The sequence below is a fragment of the Hylaeus volcanicus genome, chromosome 7, assembly GCF_026283585.1.
Source record: "Hylaeus volcanicus isolate JK05 chromosome 7, UHH_iyHylVolc1.0_haploid, whole genome shotgun sequence".
NCBI classification, from domain to species: Eukaryota; Metazoa; Arthropoda; class Insecta; order Hymenoptera; family Colletidae; genus Hylaeus; species Hylaeus volcanicus.
Window position 1 is genome coordinate 16958951 of NC_071982.1, and position 23024 is coordinate 16981974.

The window sequence follows — 23024 nt, forward strand, 5'->3', positions numbered from 1 at the left end:
TTAATGTACACTTGGAGAGGCTAGCGTTAAGAGTTAAATTAGAATACTAGGTTGGAATTGTCATACTTTACCTGCTTCGAGAGAAAGGAAGATGAGTCTTCAAAGGCTGTCGGAGTTGAGGAAAACTTGAATAATTCTATGACCAGTTAAAAAACCTTCTAAATACCACGATGCAACCCTCTGTTTCATGAATTTTATTTTGCCCCCAAAAAAGGCCACTTAGAATAAGATAAACAATAAATCTCCGAATCAACAAGTATTATCAAATATACGTAAAACTATATCGATAGTTACATTGACTCCATTTATTGTGCATTTACCTTGCATGGTAATATAAAAATCATGTACAGAACGTATGCAGAATAAATTTCATAAAATAATATGATATTGATATTTCATTTTGCACGAGTCTGGCACACGTTTCCTATATTTACATACACAGAAAATGCATAAAATCCGCAATCTCTTCGCAAATCATCCCCTAGGAAACTTTGCAAGAACTGTTTTCATTGGGCTCCCAACGGGGTCGCGTTATGCAATAGAGGGTTAATTCCAGTGCGCGAAATTTATTCCATTATCGGGATGAAATAAAACTATCATGCAAAATGCAATCCAGCCCCACGAGTTTAACGCTTCCCAATTTGTGTAATTGCAGTTAAACGAAGTTAAAATTCCTCTCCCGGGGGTTGGAACCACCGATTTCCAATTACACACCGCTGAAAATTATTGTGGACAACGATTTCGAAAATCCAGTTGAGCGAAATTAAAATTCCTCCCTCGCGTGAAATTCTCGATTTCAGATTCAACCCTGCCGTTAGCTGTTTTAGCATTGAATTTGATAAATCGCAAAACTCGCCCAAGTATCTCAGGCCAGTCTTAGACGGGATGCAAGGATATGGATGAGCTCGTCGCGATAAAACGCGATGCACGCGTGATGCTCCAACGAAATCGAAGGACGATTTCTAGCGCTCCGAACAGGCCGGAAACAAACCAAAGGAAAATATTGAAAACATAAAGGAAAATTAATTTTTGAGCATCACCCGCGTCGACGGATTTTCTCGCGAGCGCGGTTTTTTAAATAAAAGAACGTACACAGAGGACGTACACAAGATGTAGCATTTAATGCTCACGTTTCAAAAAACACTATACAATGGACACTCTCTAACATAGACCACCTTTGACATCGTCCTTCCTTTCGTCGTCATCGCGTCGCGATCCGTGAGTGGCTCGAACAGTATCGATCTGACCGATTACGCAAAATGATCGACGCTGCTCCCTCGTGTTCGAGACGCTTGAGCGTCTCGACGCCTGTATTATAGATGGACGCGTGTATGCACGTAATCCCGCGTAATACGCAGGCTGGCCCAAAAGTTGTCATCCATTTTGAGAATTAATGGGAATTTATTAAACGCATCTATAAAACACAAATTTGTAATTATATCGAACTGAAAGGCATCGTGATTGATAATTTAATGATATTGAATTCAAAATAAAAAAAGAGCAAAAATCCTTTAGAAAGGGGAGAATGAAAGTAAAGAATAAAAAGAAACAAATACTTTTTTTCCATTATATGTATACTTCTGCGTTGTATACTCACAAACATCTATTATTACTCAAAGTAGATGATGACTTTAGGGACAGCCTCTACTTTACATCGACAGGTATCAGTTTTCCCTTCATTATGTATCGTTCCATGTTATAGGGTTAACGAGGGTCTCGTCCAAAAAAAAAAGAAATGAAATAAAAATGAAAAATCAGACTTTTCGCCATACAATCGTGGACCAATGATCGAAGATCAAACACAGAACACAGTTCAATTTAATTCGTTTTTGTTTTTTGTTTTTTTTTTTTAATTTATTTGCCGTTCCTCTTGTATTTTTTTTTTTTTTTACTTAAGGGTGTCAATAGGTCGTCAATACGCAAACAGTTGAAAAAATCTGATTCCATACCGATATAATAAATTTTTAGCTTACTATACACATCATCGTCGTCCCCTCGTCAGCATAATCAATAATCATCATCATCATAATCATCATCAGCAGCATCAGCATCATCATTATCATTATCATCGTTATATCGTCGTATATCATCATCGTGGTATATCAGCATCGTCATCAGCGTTATCGTAAAATCGTTATTTCTTTACCTTTTTCAATCTTCACCGGCTCTGATGACCGTAACGACGTTTCGTATTGCGAGATCTTTTTCATGAGTTGTCCGCGTCGTCGTCGTCGTTACAATCATCGTCGCCACGCGTCGGCGACGTGGTCTGCTTGAACATCATTGTTTTTTTTTCGCCGTTAATTACACAACGATAATTATATAATTATCAATCCCTCACTCATCTCACTCGCGCAGATTTTATTCTCTCTTCCTCTCTCTCTCTTTCTCTCGACGTGGTCATTCTCTGTCATTCAATTTTTCTTTTTACACAATTCTCTCGTTCGATTTTTGTTCTCACTCATACACACATATACTCTTTCTTTCTCTCTCTCTCTCTCTCTCTCTCTCTCACTCTCTGGTTGCCCTATAATCGTGTCGCCGCTCATAAAATCTTTGTTTTAAGTTTCTTTACCCTCTAACATGATTATTACTTAGATACCTTACTGTTACTTCGTATACATTTTTAAGGCGATGATTCAATCGGGTGAACTCATTTAGAAAACGAACAGCCAATAAACGTCGTCCGTTCGCCGCCGTCTTCACATCCCTTCCGCCGGAAACCTTCCCTTGTCGCAGGCCGCATAATCGACCCCCTCCGTTAATCGTTCGTGCGATCCTTGCACTCTCCACGCCGCGGGACGCGTCGCCGGGGCATTTCTACGAAAATATTGATCGCGTTCTCCGACTGGGGGGGTGGCTGGATGCGGGGGTGGTGTGTCAGAGTGCGGGGTAAAAAGACGGAGCGGCCACGTTCGCGCTGGACGTTGCACTTTGCGCCAGAGATGGGCGGAATTCTTATTTAGACTTGAATTTCGAGGCAGAAACGAATGTTGAGCAATTTTTTTTTTTTCGTGACTAGAATTTGAAAACTATAATCAGAAACGATAATTAAAATTCAATAATTCTAATCGATTAGTAAAATTCGAATAGGAAAGTTCTAATTAAAAACTACTTCAACTTAAAAATTCAAATTATAGTTGAGAATATCAATTTGTAGAATGAAAATAAATTTCACGATTTCAATCGTAACAATTTCGATCGATCCACCTCTGTTTTACATCCCTGCGAGACAACCCCCGTCGGCGTTAAAACAATTTCACCGATAAACGTTGACCCGTCGCTGATAAGTCGCTTGGAACATCATATTGATGGACAAAAATGATCGTATACAAAAGTTTCTTCGTAGCTAGCACGATGGCCCGGCGGTTACTATCATACCTCAGCTCCAGACTCGTCGATCGTAGCTTCCCTTGCGCGTCAGGCGTCATTTCGAATAATTCTCGTTGAAATTTCTCGCGAGCGCGGCGATTTACGCTGTTACGTCGTCGTAGACCACCAGATGGGGCGGGCATCAACAAAATTAAACAATATATCGTTCAACAAATAGAATTCGTAAAAAACCGCGCTGCCCCATCCAGCGATCGACGACGACGCGCGTCAACCAAAGATGGACAAAGTTCTATTTATTCAATGAAATTACGAATTTTCATATTTTCTGTTAAATGCATCATTCATATATAATAATACAAAATTTGAATTTCTCTTCCGCGAATAATTTATTCGAAATTTGTAGGCTCGGATAACAATTTCGCCCATCTCTGACGTCGATCGACCGCCCTCGTCGCGCGTCCATGATTGTCTCGTACTTGATAATCATTTATGAATACGATTGTTCGCGGCGTCGCGGCTCGAGATCGCCCTGGAGCACCAGACGTCCATCGATAAAAACACTCGGGGAGTCAGACTTCCTGGTGTCGGCAGGCGATAAAAACTCTGGGTCCCCGTGGTAAAAAGCTTTTCACTGAAAACGACGGGCAAACTCGATTCTGCGTTAAAAGGCTTAAAAAATATGTCGGTGCCGCCTGGACGGCATCCCCGAGTCCGCGACGCCATTGTTCCTCTTTCGCAACGTATACCCATGTATCCTGGTGGCTTCGTCGTCGAGAAATTTCAACTTGGGGCGGTTCGTCGAACTGCGTTTCGAATTTTGCGTTTCGAATTTTGCGCTTCGAGGATCGCACGATCGATTGCCACGTCACCCGCGAAGGTGGCGCGGCGACGGGAATTTCTCCAATTAGCCAGGATTTACGCTGACGCTTCTCGCACCTGAGTCGTTCGGTATACGTGGGTTATCTTTTTCTTTCAGTATACTAGCACGCCGCTGCGCCGTGCTTCCGGAAACCGGCCCCAGAGACGGGCGAAATGTTTGTCTGAAATCTTGAAGGAGGAATAAAAATTGAGGAATCAACTTTGAACGAATTGGTAATCGGAATTTTTTGTTCGTCATCTATAATTAAAATAAAATTGGAAATTATAAAACGAAATGTTTCATTCGAGAATATAAAATTTCAGTTGAATAATTGTCGAGTCGAATAGAAAACTGCAAACACGTCTCTACAACAGTATTATTTTAATAAAATTCGGACTAAACAAATAAAATCATGACAGCACAATCCGAAGAATAAAAGTTAATCTGAATAAATTGCGATAATGTACTTTCATTCGTCGTCTTTTTTTCGAATAACATTTCCCCTGTCTCCGATCACCATCAATGATTTCTTTCTATCATCGGCGCGCGGCAGGAGCAGTGTGTTTACATTAAAATTTTTATACAAGATCTGCGTGTATGCGGGCGTATTGAAAATATCGATAAAATTTGTCTCGTATGCTCTGCGTATCTCTCGTTCGTTCACTTTCTCGCAGCCTCTCTCACGGTCTCACACTCCATCTTGCGCGTCGCGGATCCCCCGCAGGCTCTCTCGTCGATCCGAGCACGAGATTGTTCGGAACGATGATCGATACCCATCGTTGCATCGCGATCCGTGCGCCGAGAAAGCGTTTCGGCGCGCGATTTCGAATCTCCCGCGCGATTTTAAATTTCCCGCGCCCGACGGGGGACCCCCGTGATCGTTGCTTCGTGGCAAATCCGCTCTGACGTATAATCGACGTGTTTAATTTAATGCAATTTCAACGTTCTCGCTCTCCCTTTCACTCTGATCTCAGCCTCTCGTGATAAACACGCTCCGTTCCGCGGAGTATCGTTACAAAGGGTCTCGCGAAAAACGTGCCGCCCTTATCTGCCTTGCTCAGAGTATTTAGTTTCTTTTCCTTCTTTATCTCCTGCTTGAATTTTAAATCGGAGAATTTATAGAAAACTAGATTTCTATGGTTTGAAGAAGAATATTGAAATAAGGGTTGTAAGAATGAGATTAATTAAGAAAGTTTTGGTACGACCTACCAAAAAAGTTGTTCTAAAAATTACTGTAGTATAATGAGACTTCGTAATTATGAGTGCGTTCGACAGATTTTTCAAAAATTCACTCGGTAAAATAAGTGCACTTAATTTCGAAACAAAATTTTTATTTCATAAAATGATCTGATCGAATGAATGAAAATTTCATATGTTTTTTTTATTCCACAATTAAATACCTGGGCATTGATTTTACTAATTAAACCGAAATAAACGAAGGAACATAACATTAGGAAAATTCAATTTACGAAAAAGCACCTTTTAAAATCTCTAAAATCAAAACAAAAATAAACCCCACCTTTCGTCGAACGAGAAGCCCAGGTCCAGAACACGCCACCCTAACAGGAGAGTAAAGAAGAGAAAGAAACCTCCCTCGACCATCACCGTTGGCTCGCCTCCTCCAATTCTCAGCCCTATCCGAGGATCTCACTGGTCCGTTTGCTTCTTTCCTCAAGAAAAATGGAGCAGACGAGCACCAACGAGCCCGGAAGGCATTTCAGGGCCCTCCCAATCGAATTCCGCCCGTCACCCTTCTCCACGTTCGCCGCTGCTCAATTAACTATTTATACACAATATATTATATGATAAACTGTAATCGTGTACTCGTTCGCCCATTGCGGGTTCATTTAATTATTCTTACGGTGTGGGCAGACGGGGCTGGGGGGGTAATAACGCTCTTTTCACACTCGCCTGTGTGTATGTATACCTGGTGTATCCGTGTGTGTTTTAGTTGTAGATGTGTATGGAGTACCGAGTTCTGTGTGTGTCTGCCTTTCTCTCTCTTTCCCACTGTGTGAAGTCGGATCAGGTGGGGGTAGAAGGGAACCGACGACGAAGAGCGTCTGATCCTCGCAGGTATTTATACTTTTTGTATTTATATATTTATATATATATATATTTTTTTTTTGCTATATATATACGTATATAATTCGTCACAGTCGTCGTTTCAGCGTATGTAATATCCACACATACACGCGCTCGTACACTTGTATCGTTACACCTGTGATCCTTCTCTTTCGCCATAAGTTTTGCGACGCCATCTTTGCTCTCCCTCTACGCGCACCGAAGCACGGCAACACACGCGAAAAATAATCGTCCCAGTCCAATTAAAACGCTCGCTTATATATATATTACAACCGGGGCCACATGTTACTTCAGTTATGTATATATTTATATATATAATTACTTCCTCCTTTAATTAGTAAATTCATTTATAATTAATAACTGTACAAATTTCAATGTCACCTATATTTATATGCAAGTGAATGTAGTCGACGCTCGAGTCCGGCACACGCGTCGATTTCATTCCTCGTCCTAACGGTTTCCAGTTTCTTCATCTTCTTTTTTTTTTTACTTTAAATCCGTTTTACGTCTCGTCTTGCTGCGAATCTTCATATAGCCATATATATATATATATTTGTATATATATAGATCTATATGTATATAGCGTGCGCGCGACTTGGTTAAAATCGTTTGCATTTTTATCCCCTTCGTTCATCGACTTTTTACTCCTTTTAAACACCGCGCCTCTAAAATTCTTTTCTCTATTTATATTTATTTATATAACCGTATATATCTATACACATGGATGCGTCACTGCTATGCGCACACGCGCGCCTGTTTGTGTATATATATATACATTACTCGATCTTATTTTTTTCCGTCCCTGGTCACCATTCCTCCTGCAACCACCGTTTTCGTTCTATGCGTTTCTCCGTCGCCATTTTGCACAGTGAACGATCCCTATCTATCACGGATCCGTGCGAGCACCGGGTTTCTTCTCTCGTTTTCTCTCACCATCTCTTTCTTTATCTTCCCTTTAATGTACACGCCCGCTAAATTGCCTATATCACTCGTGTTACTTCATCCCCTTTGACCCCCCTCCCCGTTGTTCTTCTCCCATTTTCGTTAATTATAGCTCGACCGGTATTAAAATTTAACATTTAAATTCTTCGATCACTACAAATATTACACCGCGACATTTGTACACAGAACAATCACATGAATTTCCACGCGGCTCCTCGTCCCACGTTCGTCGAAGCCGCACTACCCTCTTCTTCCCTTCGCCAACCTTGCTTCCGGTATCCCGCGTCTCGACGCCATCCTAAACGCGTCGGGCCATTCTCGTTTAATCGTTCACGGAGATTTTTCTTCCTTGGGATTCCTCGATCAGCCTCGATCGATGGCTGCTTCCAGAGTATCCAGAGCATCTCCGTACCGAGCGTCCGACACCGCGTGTCTCGAGGCGCAGCGTGGCCGAGAAGTCGTCCACCCACGCTGATTCACCCCCTGCTTCAACGCCAGATCGGAGCACGGTGCCTCCGTCACGCTTCCATGTTTCCCGTTCCGCAAGGACCGTCATTCCATCGTCTACTAGCGACTACTGCTGCAACGTGAGAAAAATTCATTTGGATTAATACGATGCTTTGAGTAACGTGCTGACAAATTTAGGATGATCGAGGAATTATTTACGTGGCATTTTTAATTGTACATTTGATCGTTTATAATTAAATTGGGTTGAGTCGAGAGTGAGTCTACGAGTGTCTATGACTGTACTTCTCTTACTTTTTCAAATTAAAAATAAAAACAGATTCCGAGCCATTGTCGGTCTTCAATTCCCTCGAGTAACACCCCGTCTCTCTAACAAAGTAACACTATGATTCCTCCCAATTCTCTTCAACATTTACGGTAACGTTCCAGTTCGATCGCTAATCATCCCCATCGACTGCAAGCTCGATTATCGAATCGAGAGTTGGTATTGTTCGCGTGGTGGATGTCTCTGAAACTGGTCAACGCGCTACTTTCCCACGTACCTTTATAAGTGATGTCCATAGTACTCTGGCGGGTAATGGTACTGATTGTGGAAGGTGGGATCGCCAGGCGGCCGGTGCATCATGCTCGCCGCCTGTCCGTCCATCATGTAGCCCATCGTCGCATCCGGACTGTACGCCCCGCTCGGACCTGCGGACAATGGTGGAAACACTACACGTTACTACGGTTAGATCACTGTTCCGTAATTGGCAAGCGGGTATTGGAAAAGCTCGACAGTCCCCCTCGAAACCTCGAGTCCTCGTGTTCCCTCTTAGTGTTCTTTCGAACAATACCGGGAACTCGATCGACGACCAAGAATGGTCTTGGAGGGACTGGCGAGCTGTGTGGTGTGTGTGATTGGCCCTAACCGCGGTCCTTATACGCTCTGAGTAACTTTTTTTTGAGAGGAAAGGGATGGGGAAGGGAACATCTAAGGACAGTGACGAGGAAAATTCATTTAATCGGAGCTTCGAAGTCCATCTTTATTGAACGACAAGTAGGTTTTGAGTATTTAGCATTTTTGATGGGATATTATTCTTCACGGTTTCATTTAGTGACAATATTTGATAAATTCATGAATTTATATTAAGGAATCTGAATGAGTAATTGGCGAGGCTAACTTCGTGAATCAAGATCCAGCGATCCTAAAATCGCTAAATAGACGCGTACCGGAAGCGGTCAGGACACAGGAACCGGGGGATTCAATCTTCGTCGGCTTGGAGCGGTTCTCTCGACGGTGACGACAGCTACTCTCTCTTTTCGTGAGCGGTAATGGAGCCAGGAATCCACGGGAGGCTCCCCTAGTTTTAATGTCGGTATCTTAATGTATATTGCCGCGATAAATCAAGGGCACTGATTGCGTCCTACCCTCCGGCACCAATACGAAAGCGTTGAACGAAACCCGAGGTGGAGGGAGGATTGGGCGTCATCGAAATCTCGAACGAAGCGGGGCAGCCATTGTCGAACGCTCTTCTAAGCCTTTCTTATGCTAAACGTGGCTGGGACTATCTCTCCAGGAACGATATTAACCGTGGCGACATTCAGTGCGAGTATAATATTGTATTTTTGTCGAGGTGAGGGACCTAGTTTTAACTACTAACAAACTGCTTGCTCGCCTCTGTTTCTCCTCCTCAGGAGTGTGTTTTTCCTGCGGGTCGCGGAATTCCGCGAGCGATTTTTTCTTCCACGAAGGAACTCGAGGAATCGCGAATCGATGATGGCTCGCGTGCAACGGTATGCAAATAAACTTTTTACGTGCGTGGTATTCCACTTTCGATGGGGAAGTACACGATAGGAGTCACGATTGAACGGTAATCGATTTTTTGCGCGATGGGAGCGCTGTTCCGCAGGGATTTATGATGGAAAGGGTGGATCGAGGTTGCGATGGGTATTCTATTTAGTTATAATAGGTGTTTTGGTAGAAATAAATAAAGAGGAACAAAATAATACTGCTTGTACTCCGTGCAATACTTTATCCACCATAAGAGGTCTCCAGTTGCAAGAGAAAAGAACGAAAAACGATCGGATGGGAACGCAGTTCGTTTTCCCGCGAAGATCCCGCGGCGTGAAGGATCAAGCCGCTTTCCACCAATCACGAGAGCCCGAACGATTACTGCGAATCCAATAAAACCGACGGACCGAGACGGGCGAGTCCTTCGCAAAAGGAGCGAGCGCCCTCGCGCTCATTCGCGGCTCTATCCAGCTCGGTGGAATGTAGTCTCATATTATAGCCGCTACGATATCCCACTAACGAGGGACGCGCGCTTGCAGTGTGATTAAACCGCGCTATAACGCAGCAGGGCGTCCAGGGATGGCTGGGACCGGCCACAATATCGGAAATTAAGGAATCGGCCATGCGGGAGGCGCGAGGAATCGCCGAGACGCGGGGTGCGCGCCTCTTCCCGGCGAGAATCGCGAGCTTGGCTCTTTTCTGTGCCGTCTCCTCCGCAAATTGCGTCGTTAAGTACCCTTTCGGTCGATCACGGTTGCGCGATTATTCCTCGTAAACCGTGGCCGCGAAATCAAAGTTGCGTGTCGATGGTCGTTGGCTTTAAGGAGGTTTCCTGGTTTTCTGCCTGGAATTCTGTTGACTGTATGTATTCAGACCTGTACCACCTAACAAAACTCAGAATGGACTCTCCAGACAAACCAATATATAATCCCATTATATGCATGGTCTATCTCGATTGACATTAATATTGAAACAATATTATTGCACGATCATTAACTAAAAATATATGTAACAGTTTAGTATCCATATCAGTGCACATAACTATGAGAATCCGTGTATATTAAATGACTTTGTGGGCGATGCAATAAATATTTCCAGCAGATCCATAACAAATTCATCAACTGGAATATTTATTCCCCCAATTACCATTCGATTCGAATTGACCCAGACCCAGTGCTCCAACCCGGAGCACAATACCAAACCAGGAACGATTAAACCTACATCCCCGATGCACCCGCGTCCCACAGCTATCGACAAGAACAAAAGAATCGATGGTATCTCGGCGCAGTCGTCGTATTCTTATCGAGCCCCCGACCGATTCCCTATCGACTTCGCCTAAAAAAGCTCCCTGTGGCTCGACGCGCCTCTCCCTCTCATCAGGCTTTAATAAACGAAGACGAACGATCAGCAGATATGATCTGCCTTAATGGCAGTTCTTACGGCGCCTTTGAGTCTCGTGGAGATAGCACTTCAGAGTCGTACTGGGAGTTCGTTAGCCGCTTCCTCCATCACGACGATACTTTTCTTGGAGACCGTGCCGAGGCGAACCCCGTCCTAGGGAAGACGCCAGGGTCACGTCGTAACGAGCTACCGCGGGAAAAACTCTGCGTAACGCAATAAGGCCTTGTACCAAGGCCTGGCGGTGCCTTCCAGCAAATCCGCAAAGCTGGGTTCCTGGATTCTGGACCAGTGATGGCCAACTTGTTACAGGAAGCAGGGAAAGGGACGCTAAAAAGGATAGGGAGGAAATATCTTTGGTGTTCAGGTTATTTTAGTTCACTTCATGTACATATTCTGATCGTTAGGGATATGGATATTTAGGTTGGAGAATATGTTTAAGAAAGTGGGGCCTCAGGAAGTTCTTTTGGAATTAGAAATAGGACTGAAGGGGATGAGGAGGGAAATTATTTTCGTTGTTCAGTTTAGTCTGGTTCCTTTCTTGGAGTTTGATCGTTGAAAATGTAGGTATTTAACCCTTTGCAAGAAGTTTCCATGAAGTCAGGAACGAGGCTAAAGAAGATGAAAAACAAATTTATCTTCGTTGTTCACATTATTTTGTTTCCTTTTTTCTTCTCGGAAGTGTAGATACTGTAGATTCCCCATTGAATACGATAGTAACTCCTGTGGATTTCAGGTTGGCGACCACTGCCGCGGACCCTTCGCCGAACCAAAACTACCAGCAATACCGTCGCGACTGGTGATTTATCTAGAGCCGTTTCCAGCAGAGGAAGAGCAGAGGTTCGTTAATTGCGAACGCGCTAAGTTGCTAGAGAGAGGGAGAGAGAGAGAGAGAGAGCCCAGGGATGCACCGGAGACCAACTTCGAGACAGTCGTTTCGGGGCTGAAGACGAGCAGAAAGGAATACGAATTGCGGGACGAGCGAATTCGAAGGGTCGTGTAATTTGCTGGCGACTAGGGTCCTCTTTGGTTGTCCAGGAAGCAGCTCTCCACGTGGAAGAATTCGGTAATAGGACCCCGTTTATTGCGAGGGAAACGGGACTGAAACTTCCTGCAATTATCGAGGTTCCTGTGATAATCTAACTGTGGGAGTCCTTACTCAGATACTTCAAATTCAGTTTTAGCTAAATGTCCACCCCTTGTTAATGCAAGGCTATGAAGAATCCTCTTGGTCAATAATCGAGATTTGCATTAGACACTCTATATGTTTTCTTCTGTGGTGTCCTTTTCATTGCTGAACTTAGATCAGGAGAAGGGTGAAAGAGGTTCAGAACAGGGAAATTTCAAGGATTCAGATACTTCACTTGGAACAAGTATCTCACCGAAGATCCATAAAATTCCGAGTCTAAAGCTACTTCCTCCTTCGACTTCGTTGCTAAATGATCCCAGAGCTTGTTAACGCGACGCAACGAGCGAGCCTATCGTTCAATAATCGGGGTTCCACTGTACTTGAAGCGAAGAATACGCGTCCATGCTCGGTTCCTTCGTTACGAGCGTTTTATCCGATTGAATAATGGTCGAATCAGCGGCGATTACAAATTGGCCGGTCGAGTAATAAATAGCCAGCGAATTGATTAATAACGGAGCGTTAAACCGAGCATCGTTATAATCGACGATGAATTATGCGGGCCACCGCGCGCGCGAAGATCACCTGGAGGAATTTATGACACGCTTCGGAAGCTGGTCGCGATCAGCACACGTAGATTAAATTGAAAACACGGTGACAGCTGAAAAAGAAATTTCCTGGGGACTGTATTCAGAGGAAGGATGACTTTTTGTAACAGGAAATGCACTCTAACACTGTTACATCCTTCATAAATAAGTTATAGAATTCTTCATCCGAGGAAAAATTAATTAGTTGGAGATTAGAAATTCATCTAAGTTTCAAGAACCAAGATGAAACCAGCAATTTTTCTCATCAGAGTTGTCCACCCCGCCCCGAAAATCGCAGATGCGATCAAGCGTCGAAGAAAGCACCTGCGCGTCAGAACGTAAACAAAGCTTTCTCGAACAGCTGCGCGTCGCGTCGTTAATATAGCGCAGTTATTCCCCACCCCGGGGCAACTTTCCAGCCGCATCCGCGATTACCTTTAATCAGCGGGCTCGAGCAAACCGCAAAACACGGAAAGACACCTTCGAGCAGCCACTAAAGCGTATCTATTACACGCGGGGAAGATAATCCCCTCGGAAACGAGGTAAAACTTCGAAATCCGTTTTGCGCAGAGGGGCGGAGGAGGGAACGAAGATGCGCGCGTGCGCTCCAGCGGGGATCCAGCAGCAGCGCCAACACGGGAACAACATTAGTAACTTATGGTTGCGGCCTAGGTGGATGCCTGGCTGCGTTTCAGACGGAGATCCGGGAGCTACGGAAGCGTGGCAAGGTCTGGGGAGCCGTGGTGCAACCTAGACGAGCGTGGAATCCTCGGCGGGGTTAAGGGGGTCGGCGGTGGAAGGAACCCGAGCCTCTGAAGTTAGTTGCAGGCGACACGGCCGGCGTTCGCGCACCGAGAGTTTCTCCACGGAGTTTCAACGGAGTTCCGAGTTCCCTTCTCGGTGGGTTGGCAGGGTGTGGGGGTTGCATATAACCCAAACCCCCGCGTCGCCGAGTTTGTCGGTTGGGGCTTTCTGCTAGGCGGAACGGCGTGAAAACCGCGGAAGAAGGTGCGCGAGGAAGGCTGGAGAAAGAGGGAGAGTGATAAATATGAGCAGTCTAAGTAACAACCATCAGTTCCTGGAGTTCTCCAGCGTTGGCCGAGTGGAGTAACGAACTTCCTGCGAGATTTAAGGGGGTACGCGGTCCGACACCCCCTCGCGACCCTGGCGGAATCGGGGACTTAATTAGCGAGGGAGATTCCGTTTCTTGGAAATGAACTGCATTGAACGAGACAGTCAAGAAGATGGTCCATCTTCGGAAAGAAAGCTGTTGTTGTTGGAGATACTTTGGACAAATATAATGTACATTGTTTTTTAACGACTGTAGGTGAACGACTCCAATTAAGACGTATACGTCATCTTGTGAAAAAAAAAAAAAAAATTATTTGGTAAAATATCGATACATTAGCATGTAACCTGAAAGTTACGTGGTCCATACAGGGCCACGTAATATTTCATGAAATATTTCATGAAATTTCGATTTCTCAATTATTGCACAAACATTCCGAAGTACCAGAAGGTACAAGAAACCTGACTTGACAATCATATACGACCTGGAGTTCCTTATCACAGACGGTTCGAAAATGGAAGTCAGAAGTACTCGAAGAAGAGAAACTGATCTTTCCAGGATACTCGCACAGGATGGCGGTAATATCCATCGAGAGCCAAACTACCCTCGAGTCCGAGGACGACGTAGTCGTCACGGGTTAGTGGCTACCAGAGGGAGCCAAAACCCTCCCACCCCTTGGTCCCGGGTTCGCGGGCAAGCAAATTCCGAGAGGTCGTCGAGTCGAGACACGGGGGAAGACGAAGAAGAGGGGGTCGAAGGGTGATCCGTCGAGCGGAAACCGGAAATGTGCTCCGGAACCTTCAACAATCCCTCGATGAAACTATTGGTCATCCGCGACGCAATACCGGATACGCCGGATCTAATAACTCATCCGTCTGCTGCCTGGGCCTTCCCCGCTCCTCACCTCTCCGCGAAGCTGTTTCCCCACCCTGGCTCGTGGTATTTTGTTTTCTCTAGTCCGCGGCAACGGCTGTCTCCCACTTTTTCTCGTGTCGCCTAACCGTTTCCTAGCATTGTTCGCTTCGACGGCGATCGCAGATAACGTCCGCCGACCAAGAGAATAATATCGGCAAGTGTGGTGTATTGTGACCATTCGCAATGTGTTTTTGTCAACTCTGGTGTTCGTTCATTGTTGGTCTGGTTGGGAAGCATTTCAAAAATTGATCAAAACAGAGTGGGAGGCTAAATATGACAGGCTGGATTGAAAAAAAATTTGAGACTACGAGAGACTCTTATATTCTCAATAGAGAGGTTTCGCCAGACGATGGGTTTCCAGAAGAAGGGAAACTGGAGAGGCTCGGTGACGAAATAATGCGCCCTGGACGCCTGGACTTAAAACGATCTCTCCAGGGGTGTTAGCCGGTGTGATATACGACACGACGTAATTGCAGGAATTTAATCAATCAGAGATATATCCTAGCGCTGGTACAAGTCAGCGAGGCTAACTTTGCCAAGCCGAGTTAAGCCCTCGGGGAGTCTCATTTAAGATAAACCCTCGCCGGACCGTCGTCGGGGAGAAACGCCATCGGTGTCCTCCTCGCGGATGATGAAACGCTAGGACTACTATCCTAGATACGACGTGGAGCGTCACCTTCGTCGCCAGCGCCCTCGCGGGCTGAACTCCTCTTACTCCTGTTGCTCTAACGTGAAAGCTTCCTTTCCAAATCGAATTAAGAATTTGTATACTCTTTGCAACCCTTAGTGGAGCATTAGAGTAAATTCATATATATTTAATGTTATAGATGAAGAAGAAGTTTAAGCTGTGATTGAAATTTAAACAAAGGAGTCTCGAAATGAAGGAAAAATTCATAATACCTATTTACCTATTGTAAACAGAAAGTGTAATAATGCAGTCAGTCCTGAGAGTCAACATGACAGTAACCTATATACCACACACTGAACTCTCTCCACCCTATCAAAAGGACCAGTCAAACCATCCCATCTGTCTCCCTGAACCCTACATCCCATTAAAAGTATCTCCATCGGACAATTCCACATCTGACCTAACCATCTGTGGGACTATCATGCACCCATCTATCTATCTATCTCCGAAACCATTCTACCTAGGGAAACGTCCGATCAGTTTCTTAGGACAATCAATTAACGCAATCTGCGACCAGCGACGTCAAATCTTTAGCGATTTGACGTGAAACAGCTCGTACGTGCACGGAAGACCGTGTACACGGAACGGTGAAACGGCCACACAGAAATCCCCCTTCGACCCTCTGATATATAGCCCCTTGGAGGTCGATGACTTCCGCTATTTTTCTTCCGCTGTCTCCAGCAAGCAACTTCCCTTTCCTAACGTGCACCCCGCCCGACCCGTTTCGGTTCTTTCCTACGTTCCTGGTCTCGGATATCCAGGAGCGAACATCGATCGAGCTTCACCATTACACCGTGGATATCCAGGATATCTAGGAACGCGGAACGTCCCGGGAACGACGGCGAAATCTCCGGGATATCCAGCCCCGAGCTCGTGGGTTCTTTGTTTGGCCATTCGACGAGCATTCGATCGCGTTCTTGGGCGGAATTGCGACTGATTCGTTCTTCGATGTTGCTTCTTCTCTATCTCTTCAAGACCAACGAATAGATCAATTCCTAAATCGAAAAAAAATTGAAACCACATCATCGTTTCAAAAATGGATCAACTCCAATCCCCCCTGCAATTCCAAAAAAAAGAAAACCCATTTCCCCCAACAACCTTATCTCGAAGCAACCCTTTATACACACCCAGAAGAAATGCAATATCGATTCGCCTCGAACGCAGTACTTATTTACGAATGCATAAGCAACGAGCATTACACGGCGTATTTTTGTCGTACGAGACGCACAAGCGAAAGGAACCCACCGAGTGAGCATACATATCGAGGAGGGAGGGGGTAGCAAAGAAGCTCCTGCATTTATGGATGTCCTCTCCCCGTGACAAGCGAAATTAATTTACCCCCCACCCCGATTCTCGTCGCGGTGTTGGCATATTTTAACCCAGTTCTTCGAGCTCGATTGTTTTTTCACCCTTTGGACCCCCCCGCCCCCGCGTCGCTCGTCTGCCACGAGTCCACATAAATTTCTGACCGTCGGACAGACCGACGGCTCGGGATTCGCTAAATCTGCCCAGCGATTCGATAAAACCCGTGGAGCGCTCGCGGCTGACTGGCTCCTTAGTTGACGCGATAAATAATTAATGATCGAGCCGCGTAGGGACAGGGGAGAGGGCCGCGGGGCACGGTCTAGGGCCGCGGGTCCATAAAACATTTAATATTTATAAGGTACGAAGCGAACGGAACGAGGAGAGGGGCGATCGACTCGATGGGATATATATTATCGGATCTTATGCGGCCTATACGCTATTTAGATATTTTAATTAACCGATCGACTATAAATTATGATAATTAAGGAGGTCCACCGGGGCCGAGGTGAGCCCGCGGCCTCTGCCCACGCCGTTTCGCGTTGTTTTGCTGTTCGCGCGGACTAGACGGCGACATGTGCGCGACGTGGACTTGTCGACGATGGATTTCGTCTCGAATCTGAATAATTTCGTGAAAAATAAATCCCAAGCACCAAATTTTGAGGCTTCACTCTGCAACCCTAGACTCTTCTCAATGCTCGCGGTACATTGCACCACCTACAACACACTTGTTACTTAATCCCAACTGTAAATAGCGTCCAATCGAATGAAAAGAGTTCCCTTTCCACGGTTCCTTTCAATTTCAGTGGAGGCATGGGCACCGAGACAATAACAGACCCGCTCGAAGGTGGACGCGGAATTACGATTTTAACGAGGCGAGCAGGATGCAGCCGGCATCGCGGGTCCCGTCGATGGATTACAGAAAGCATTCTTAACAGTGTCAATAAACGGAGGTTATGAGAGCCACAAACGTCGGAAGTGTCTCTCCTTACGACAGACATAAATAAGCCGAGCTGGTCGTTTAAATGTCGCGAAGTAACTCCGCCGAGTCGAGCACTCGGACTTCCTCGCGCAATATAATCCGCTTGGTCGTTCCTCTCGCTTTTTCCGGCTCACGTACGCTCGCGTCGCGACCCGTAATCACTTAACGTTCAATTTCTTAATCGAAATCCCCATCGATCGGGGACGACTTTACTCCAGGATCCATGAAAGCCTTGGCAATAATTTACTGCGTGGACGCTGCTGGAAATTCCTTGGGATTTTCGAGGACCATGTCTTCCTAAAAGGAAGTTTCGATATCTTTCTTTTCAAGGCCTCGATCACTTCGAAGTCAGCAGACCTTCTCAAGAAATGGGATACATAGAACCATACTACAAAAGGAAGATTCAGAATTAGCACTCAAATCCTCAGAATTAATTCCCAAAGAGTCCCTTCGCTGGTTTCTCGTCTGTCGATCACAATCACTCCCAATGGAAATAAACCACCTTGCACGATTACGGGGGTAACGAGGATCAAGAAAACGGAGCAAGTAGCTCCCGTACGCGTCGATCCCGCGCCGCGGATCGAAATCGAGGCGCTGCGCGTTGACCGGTCTCGATCGTCGATAAAGCGACTTAACAGCCCAGGCAACGACGTCGATGCGTTTCCACGATACCGATGGTTCCCCCTTTTCCTCCAGGCCCCCTTTGAGCTGGCATCGCACGAAGCACACAAGCCAGGTTTCTTCCTGCTCGCCATTACCGCGGTGGAGCCTTGATGGCGAAAGTGGTCTAGGGGCAAACGGTCAACGAGACTCGAGATGAGATAGAACAGGCCATTATGGCTACGCCGATAAGATAGGTCCACCCTCCGTGATACGTGGTAGCCACGCAGCAGCCTTCTGGGTGCGACTTGATACACCGGACGCGATCCACGGCATGAAAAATCTAGTTGGAAGAGACGAGAATGGAACGAGGGTGGGGTGGAACGAGTATGAGCGAGAGGGAGAGGTCGAGGGAGGGCAGTGTCCAGCGCCCTCGAGAACTCGGACCTTATCTTTTCATACCGATCGTGACCGTCCAAGACTTCATTTCCGTGCTCGACGAACCACCCCAGCCAGTCGGTTTATGTGTACCTACGAGTAGCGAAATGGACCTCTTGGCTCGTTTACATGGAACGGATTTCGGGACGAGGGGAATCGTTACACAGGGGGAATTAGTTGACGTGCTGGGAACTCGAGCAGAAAAGGTCGCGTGCAGAAAAACCTGCACTTTTTTTTTTTAAATAAAAGTGTTTTATCACTCTTACATTCGTACGCAAACTAATTCTATTGTTGCCACTAAATTCTAATCTACTTTTACAACTTCCTCAAGTTCAGCGTCGAGGTTATTTAGCATTCATAAGAACCTTAACGCGAATGGCACGCAAGTAGTGAGATGCTAATCAAGCCTGACTTGGAGTTCAATTTGCACCACTGCAATCGTTCAAATTAACTTTATAAAATAGCAAAAATTATGATGATCAATAGAACACATTGGTAGGACCGAAATTAAATCCTTCCTCAAGTAACAGTTCGTTAGAAAAAGTAGCTGAGGCTCTCAGAAATAGTTCCGCGGACCTCGTCTGATCAATTTCACGTTTCACCACTGAAATTCGCTAATACGACGAAATGCAATTTCCTTGGTATAAGCTCATCGTGCGCTCACTGGTCTCTGCTCGCCCTCCCGGCAAATAATAACATTTCTATAAGTCGGTCGTTTGTATTCGACGACTGCCGCGCATGCACCCCATTTCAATTAACGTATGATCTATGTCGTATAAGGACCTGTATCCAGCACCTTTCAAACGTTGGGGCCGTAATGCGCGGGGGATCGGTTCTCTAAGTAACTCTATATCACGTCTACGTGACACGAAACGCCGAAGAAAAAATCTTCCATGGCTGAGAAGCGCGGCACGACGAGGGGCAGAAATCGTCCTGTTTCGTTGCTGTCCCCTCGGTTTTTGGCCGGTCTGCGTGGGAGTCCGTGAAATATCGCTGCTATTTGTGAAACAATGTGTTGCACGTGGTGGTAAACAATAGAACACAGGATGGCAAGTGCCTAAATGGTGGTCACAATTTTTTAGATTTCTTTGGAAACGGAAGTAGAAAGGCGTTGATAAGTAGTATCGAAACATGACTCCATTTAGACTACTTCTAAAAATATCAAATTTGAGCAATATTTGAAAGATGATCCCCCAGAAACATTGTCGTGTTTATATTCGTTTTAATCAAGGAACCCTCCACAGTCCGTTCATGCTATTTCCAAACACATAAACCTTCAATTATCGCTCCATGTTTGCTCAACACTCAATCATCCGTCCATCCAGTCGAAGAGTGTATCTCTGAGAGCTCTAAATTCGCAAACAGTGTTAATTTTTCACGTGGTCATATCAAGGGAGCAATCCATCGTTACACCCTAAAGTACCCAACCACCCTATACGTACCATCCTAAAATGTCCACCTAAAACGCAACAAAATCCTCCCCCTCGTCGATTCAGATCTACAGCTAACGCCAAGTCCGAGCGCGTCGACGATCTCGATGACGTTTCCCAGGATCAAGGAGGGATGAGTAGGGGTGTGCTCGCAATTTCTCCCGATTCTGGGTCCCCGGGACATCCATTTTATTTAGCGCACCGATGGACCGCGAGACGAGGGTGGGGGAGGGACGTTAAACTCGACGGACGAGGGGCTTTCTCTTTTTCTCCGTCCACCGATATCCCATCAGTGCCAGCAGGAACGTTTACAGCGGGCTGGTGTCCAGCTACCGGGCGATCTTCACCGTGGCTTCCCACTCCCTCTTTGCCACACCAGTCGCACCAGCGAGTTAGCCAGATATAGAGCGAGAGATCGAACCGCACCACGGGGCGGAGACGGAAGAAGGGACAGACTCCGGAGGGATGGGGTGTCTGGACCTCTCCCGAGATGGACACAGAGAATCGCCATTACAAATTGACAACCTTGATTGATGGCCAGGGACGGCCAGAGGAGGACGGAAGAACGACGGGAGAAAAGGGGAATCGGATGTGCTCGGCGACCAGAGGGGGTTGCAACGGTCCAGAGGGATGAGAGGCCAAGTGAGATGGAGTGGACGAGCTGTAACGCTGGACTGAACCGGACCCTGGGCTTCGTAGGGACCTTCCTACGGTCAGATAGCGTTCCGCTTCTGTATAATGGGGAACGATAGCGAACAGAGGGCGGGGGGGATCGGGATTCGCGTTATCAACCGAGACCTCTCAGCGAGTGCGTGACGAATGGTCCGCGATCCGGGCAGAGCCAATTGGAATATTCGATGACTGGCGAGCGATCTTTGATCTTGGATGGGATCTGGGATTGTTGAGATTAACGTTCTTGGGGAGGTGGGATGATGGAAGAAAGGAAGATGGAAGAGGAGGAATTGAATTTAAGAAAAATGGGACAAATAGTAAATGGTACAGTACTTGTTTGAGTTCAATGAAAGTAGAATTTGAATAAATATTTAACGATACATACGGAATTTTCAGTTTTTCAAAATCATCAGAAATAAAATTAAGGAATTCTCTACAATTCCAGAACCAAAGAAACCAAAGCCACCCATTCATCTGTCCCAACTCCAAGCTCCCAGTTCCTCGCCCACCCAATTGGAGTCGCCCAGTAACACAATCACGGGTCCGTGCACGGAATCGAATTAAAAACCGCCCGCTTAATTAAACACTAATCGCCGGATGCCCTCGAATCGATCGTAGGATAGGCCCTTTGACCAGACGTAGTCGGCCTTTGACAGCATGGGAAAGCCAGCAGACGATCGTAAACGACAATCAAGCTTCTGTGAAAGTGAACGTCGAAAGACATCGGATGGTAGTTGGCAGTGGGAGCGGGGGAGAGGAGGGAAGACAACGAGGAGCATCAGAGCGCGAGAAGAAAGGACGTAGTCGACACGAACCCGACCTTTCCTCGTGATCTACGACGCTGAACTCCCCATAGCTCGTGTTTGACCCCTGGCTACCGACCAAATGCCGGGAATAATAAGCAAAACTGGCAATTAAGATATCTTCGACGGACGGCGTCGCCGGCTACCCATCCTTCCTCTGGCCTTTTCCACGCCGGGCGTTTCTCGGTACGCGTAAATCGAACGCGCCTCGTAAAACGATAGCCGAACAGAACTGGGATGTTTGTTGGGACTGCGGCGGGGATTCGCGGTACTACGTTCATTGCGGTACTGGGAACCGATGATCGGGTCGGTTGGTGCCTCGTTATCGATCATTAGGCGCAATTAGCGTGGTGACTGAGGCCTGGACAACCTTTGGGGCTCTGTGGATTTTGTGGAATGAAAGTGCAGGCTATTTCAGATGCGAGAGATAATACACGTATGTACATATCATATTATTAAAGAATAAATGCTGGAGATTCGATTAAAAATTAAACCCAATTTCCATGCATTTCCAATTTGTTTACTTTTCTTACTCCTGCAATTTCTATACTCGCGAGGTGTGACAGAGTTCACTACGAAGTTGCCCACTATAGGACGAGAAGGTATAAAAGAAAACTGACGTTGCCCTTTTAGCTTCCCAGTCGAAGATAAAATAATTAATGGCCGCCATTCGCTTCATCGTCGAGATCCAGTTGGCGCGGGCTGCTCTCGAGAATATTCAACCGAACCGGCGCTATCGAAAACAACTTGTTCCCCGTGAATATTGCAGCGGAGAAAGGCCAGGACTGTTCGTACGTTCGGCCGTAGAGGTTGGCTGACGCCTTTTATCGCGGCATCGTTACGAAATGCACCGTACGGTCACAGCTTTACGGTACTTCGGGGCTGCTGTTACGTTTTTACTGCGTCGTTTCGCGAACACGTGAAGGGACGACGATTCCACCGGTATTACCGGCGCTGGATAGTAACTATATACAGTCCTTGGCGTCGCCCAGCGCCAAAGGTTGGAGAGCACGCGAAAAACTTTTGATAAAGAACCACCGTCCCTCGAAAACCTTCCCCTCCCCATTGGGGAATCGTCGAATTTTACGTAAGAGTAAAATATTCTTGAAAATTTTCCTTCGAGTCTCACTGTAAACACGCGAGGGGAAAGAAAACTCGACTGATTCATGTGCGAGTTGATTATTTCAGAAGCGACACATGGGGACTTTTCAGTTATCGAGAAAAATAGTAAACGGTGTAGTACTTGAAAAAAATGCTAAGGTAGTAAATTCTATTTCGAAAAGTTTTTCGAGAACCTTGTCACCTTCATCCCTCAGATTCAGACCGAACTCAGAGTTCAATGAAAGTAGAATTTTAATAAATATTTAATAATTCAAAACGAAGCCATCAGAAAGCTATTACCGCTACATTTTTCATCAGCAACATCTATTTTGGAATTAACGAAGTAACAAGTTCATGGTTTCCACGACGTGAGATGTAACGGCAGGGAAACATTTACATAGTAAGTGGCAAAGTTATATGATTTCCGGGCAGAGCCTCCGAAGGGATGCTCTGAGAAC

The 23024-nt window shown here is 45.8% G+C and overlaps 1 protein-coding gene across 5 annotated transcripts in view; it reads right to left on the reverse strand.

Moving 5' to 3' along the window:
* Positions 1-6899: 6899 nt before the first annotated feature.
* Positions 6900-23024, reverse strand: part of LOC128880403 (homeobox protein homothorax) — a 440840-nt gene continuing 424715 nt past the window's right edge. For 3 of the 5 annotated variants that reach the window (XM_054130450.1, XM_054130449.1, XM_054130446.1), the window contains 2 exons: positions 8227-8395; positions 6900-7799 (listed from right to left, as the gene is read on the reverse strand). In XM_054130450.1, coding sequence (XP_053986425.1) covers positions 8229-8395 — 167 coding nt within the window. In that variant the 3' untranslated portion in view covers positions 6900-7799; positions 8227-8228. The remainder of the gene's footprint in view (positions 7800-8226; positions 8396-23024) is intronic. The other 2 variants (XM_054130448.1, XM_054130447.1) reach the window with 2 other exon arrangements.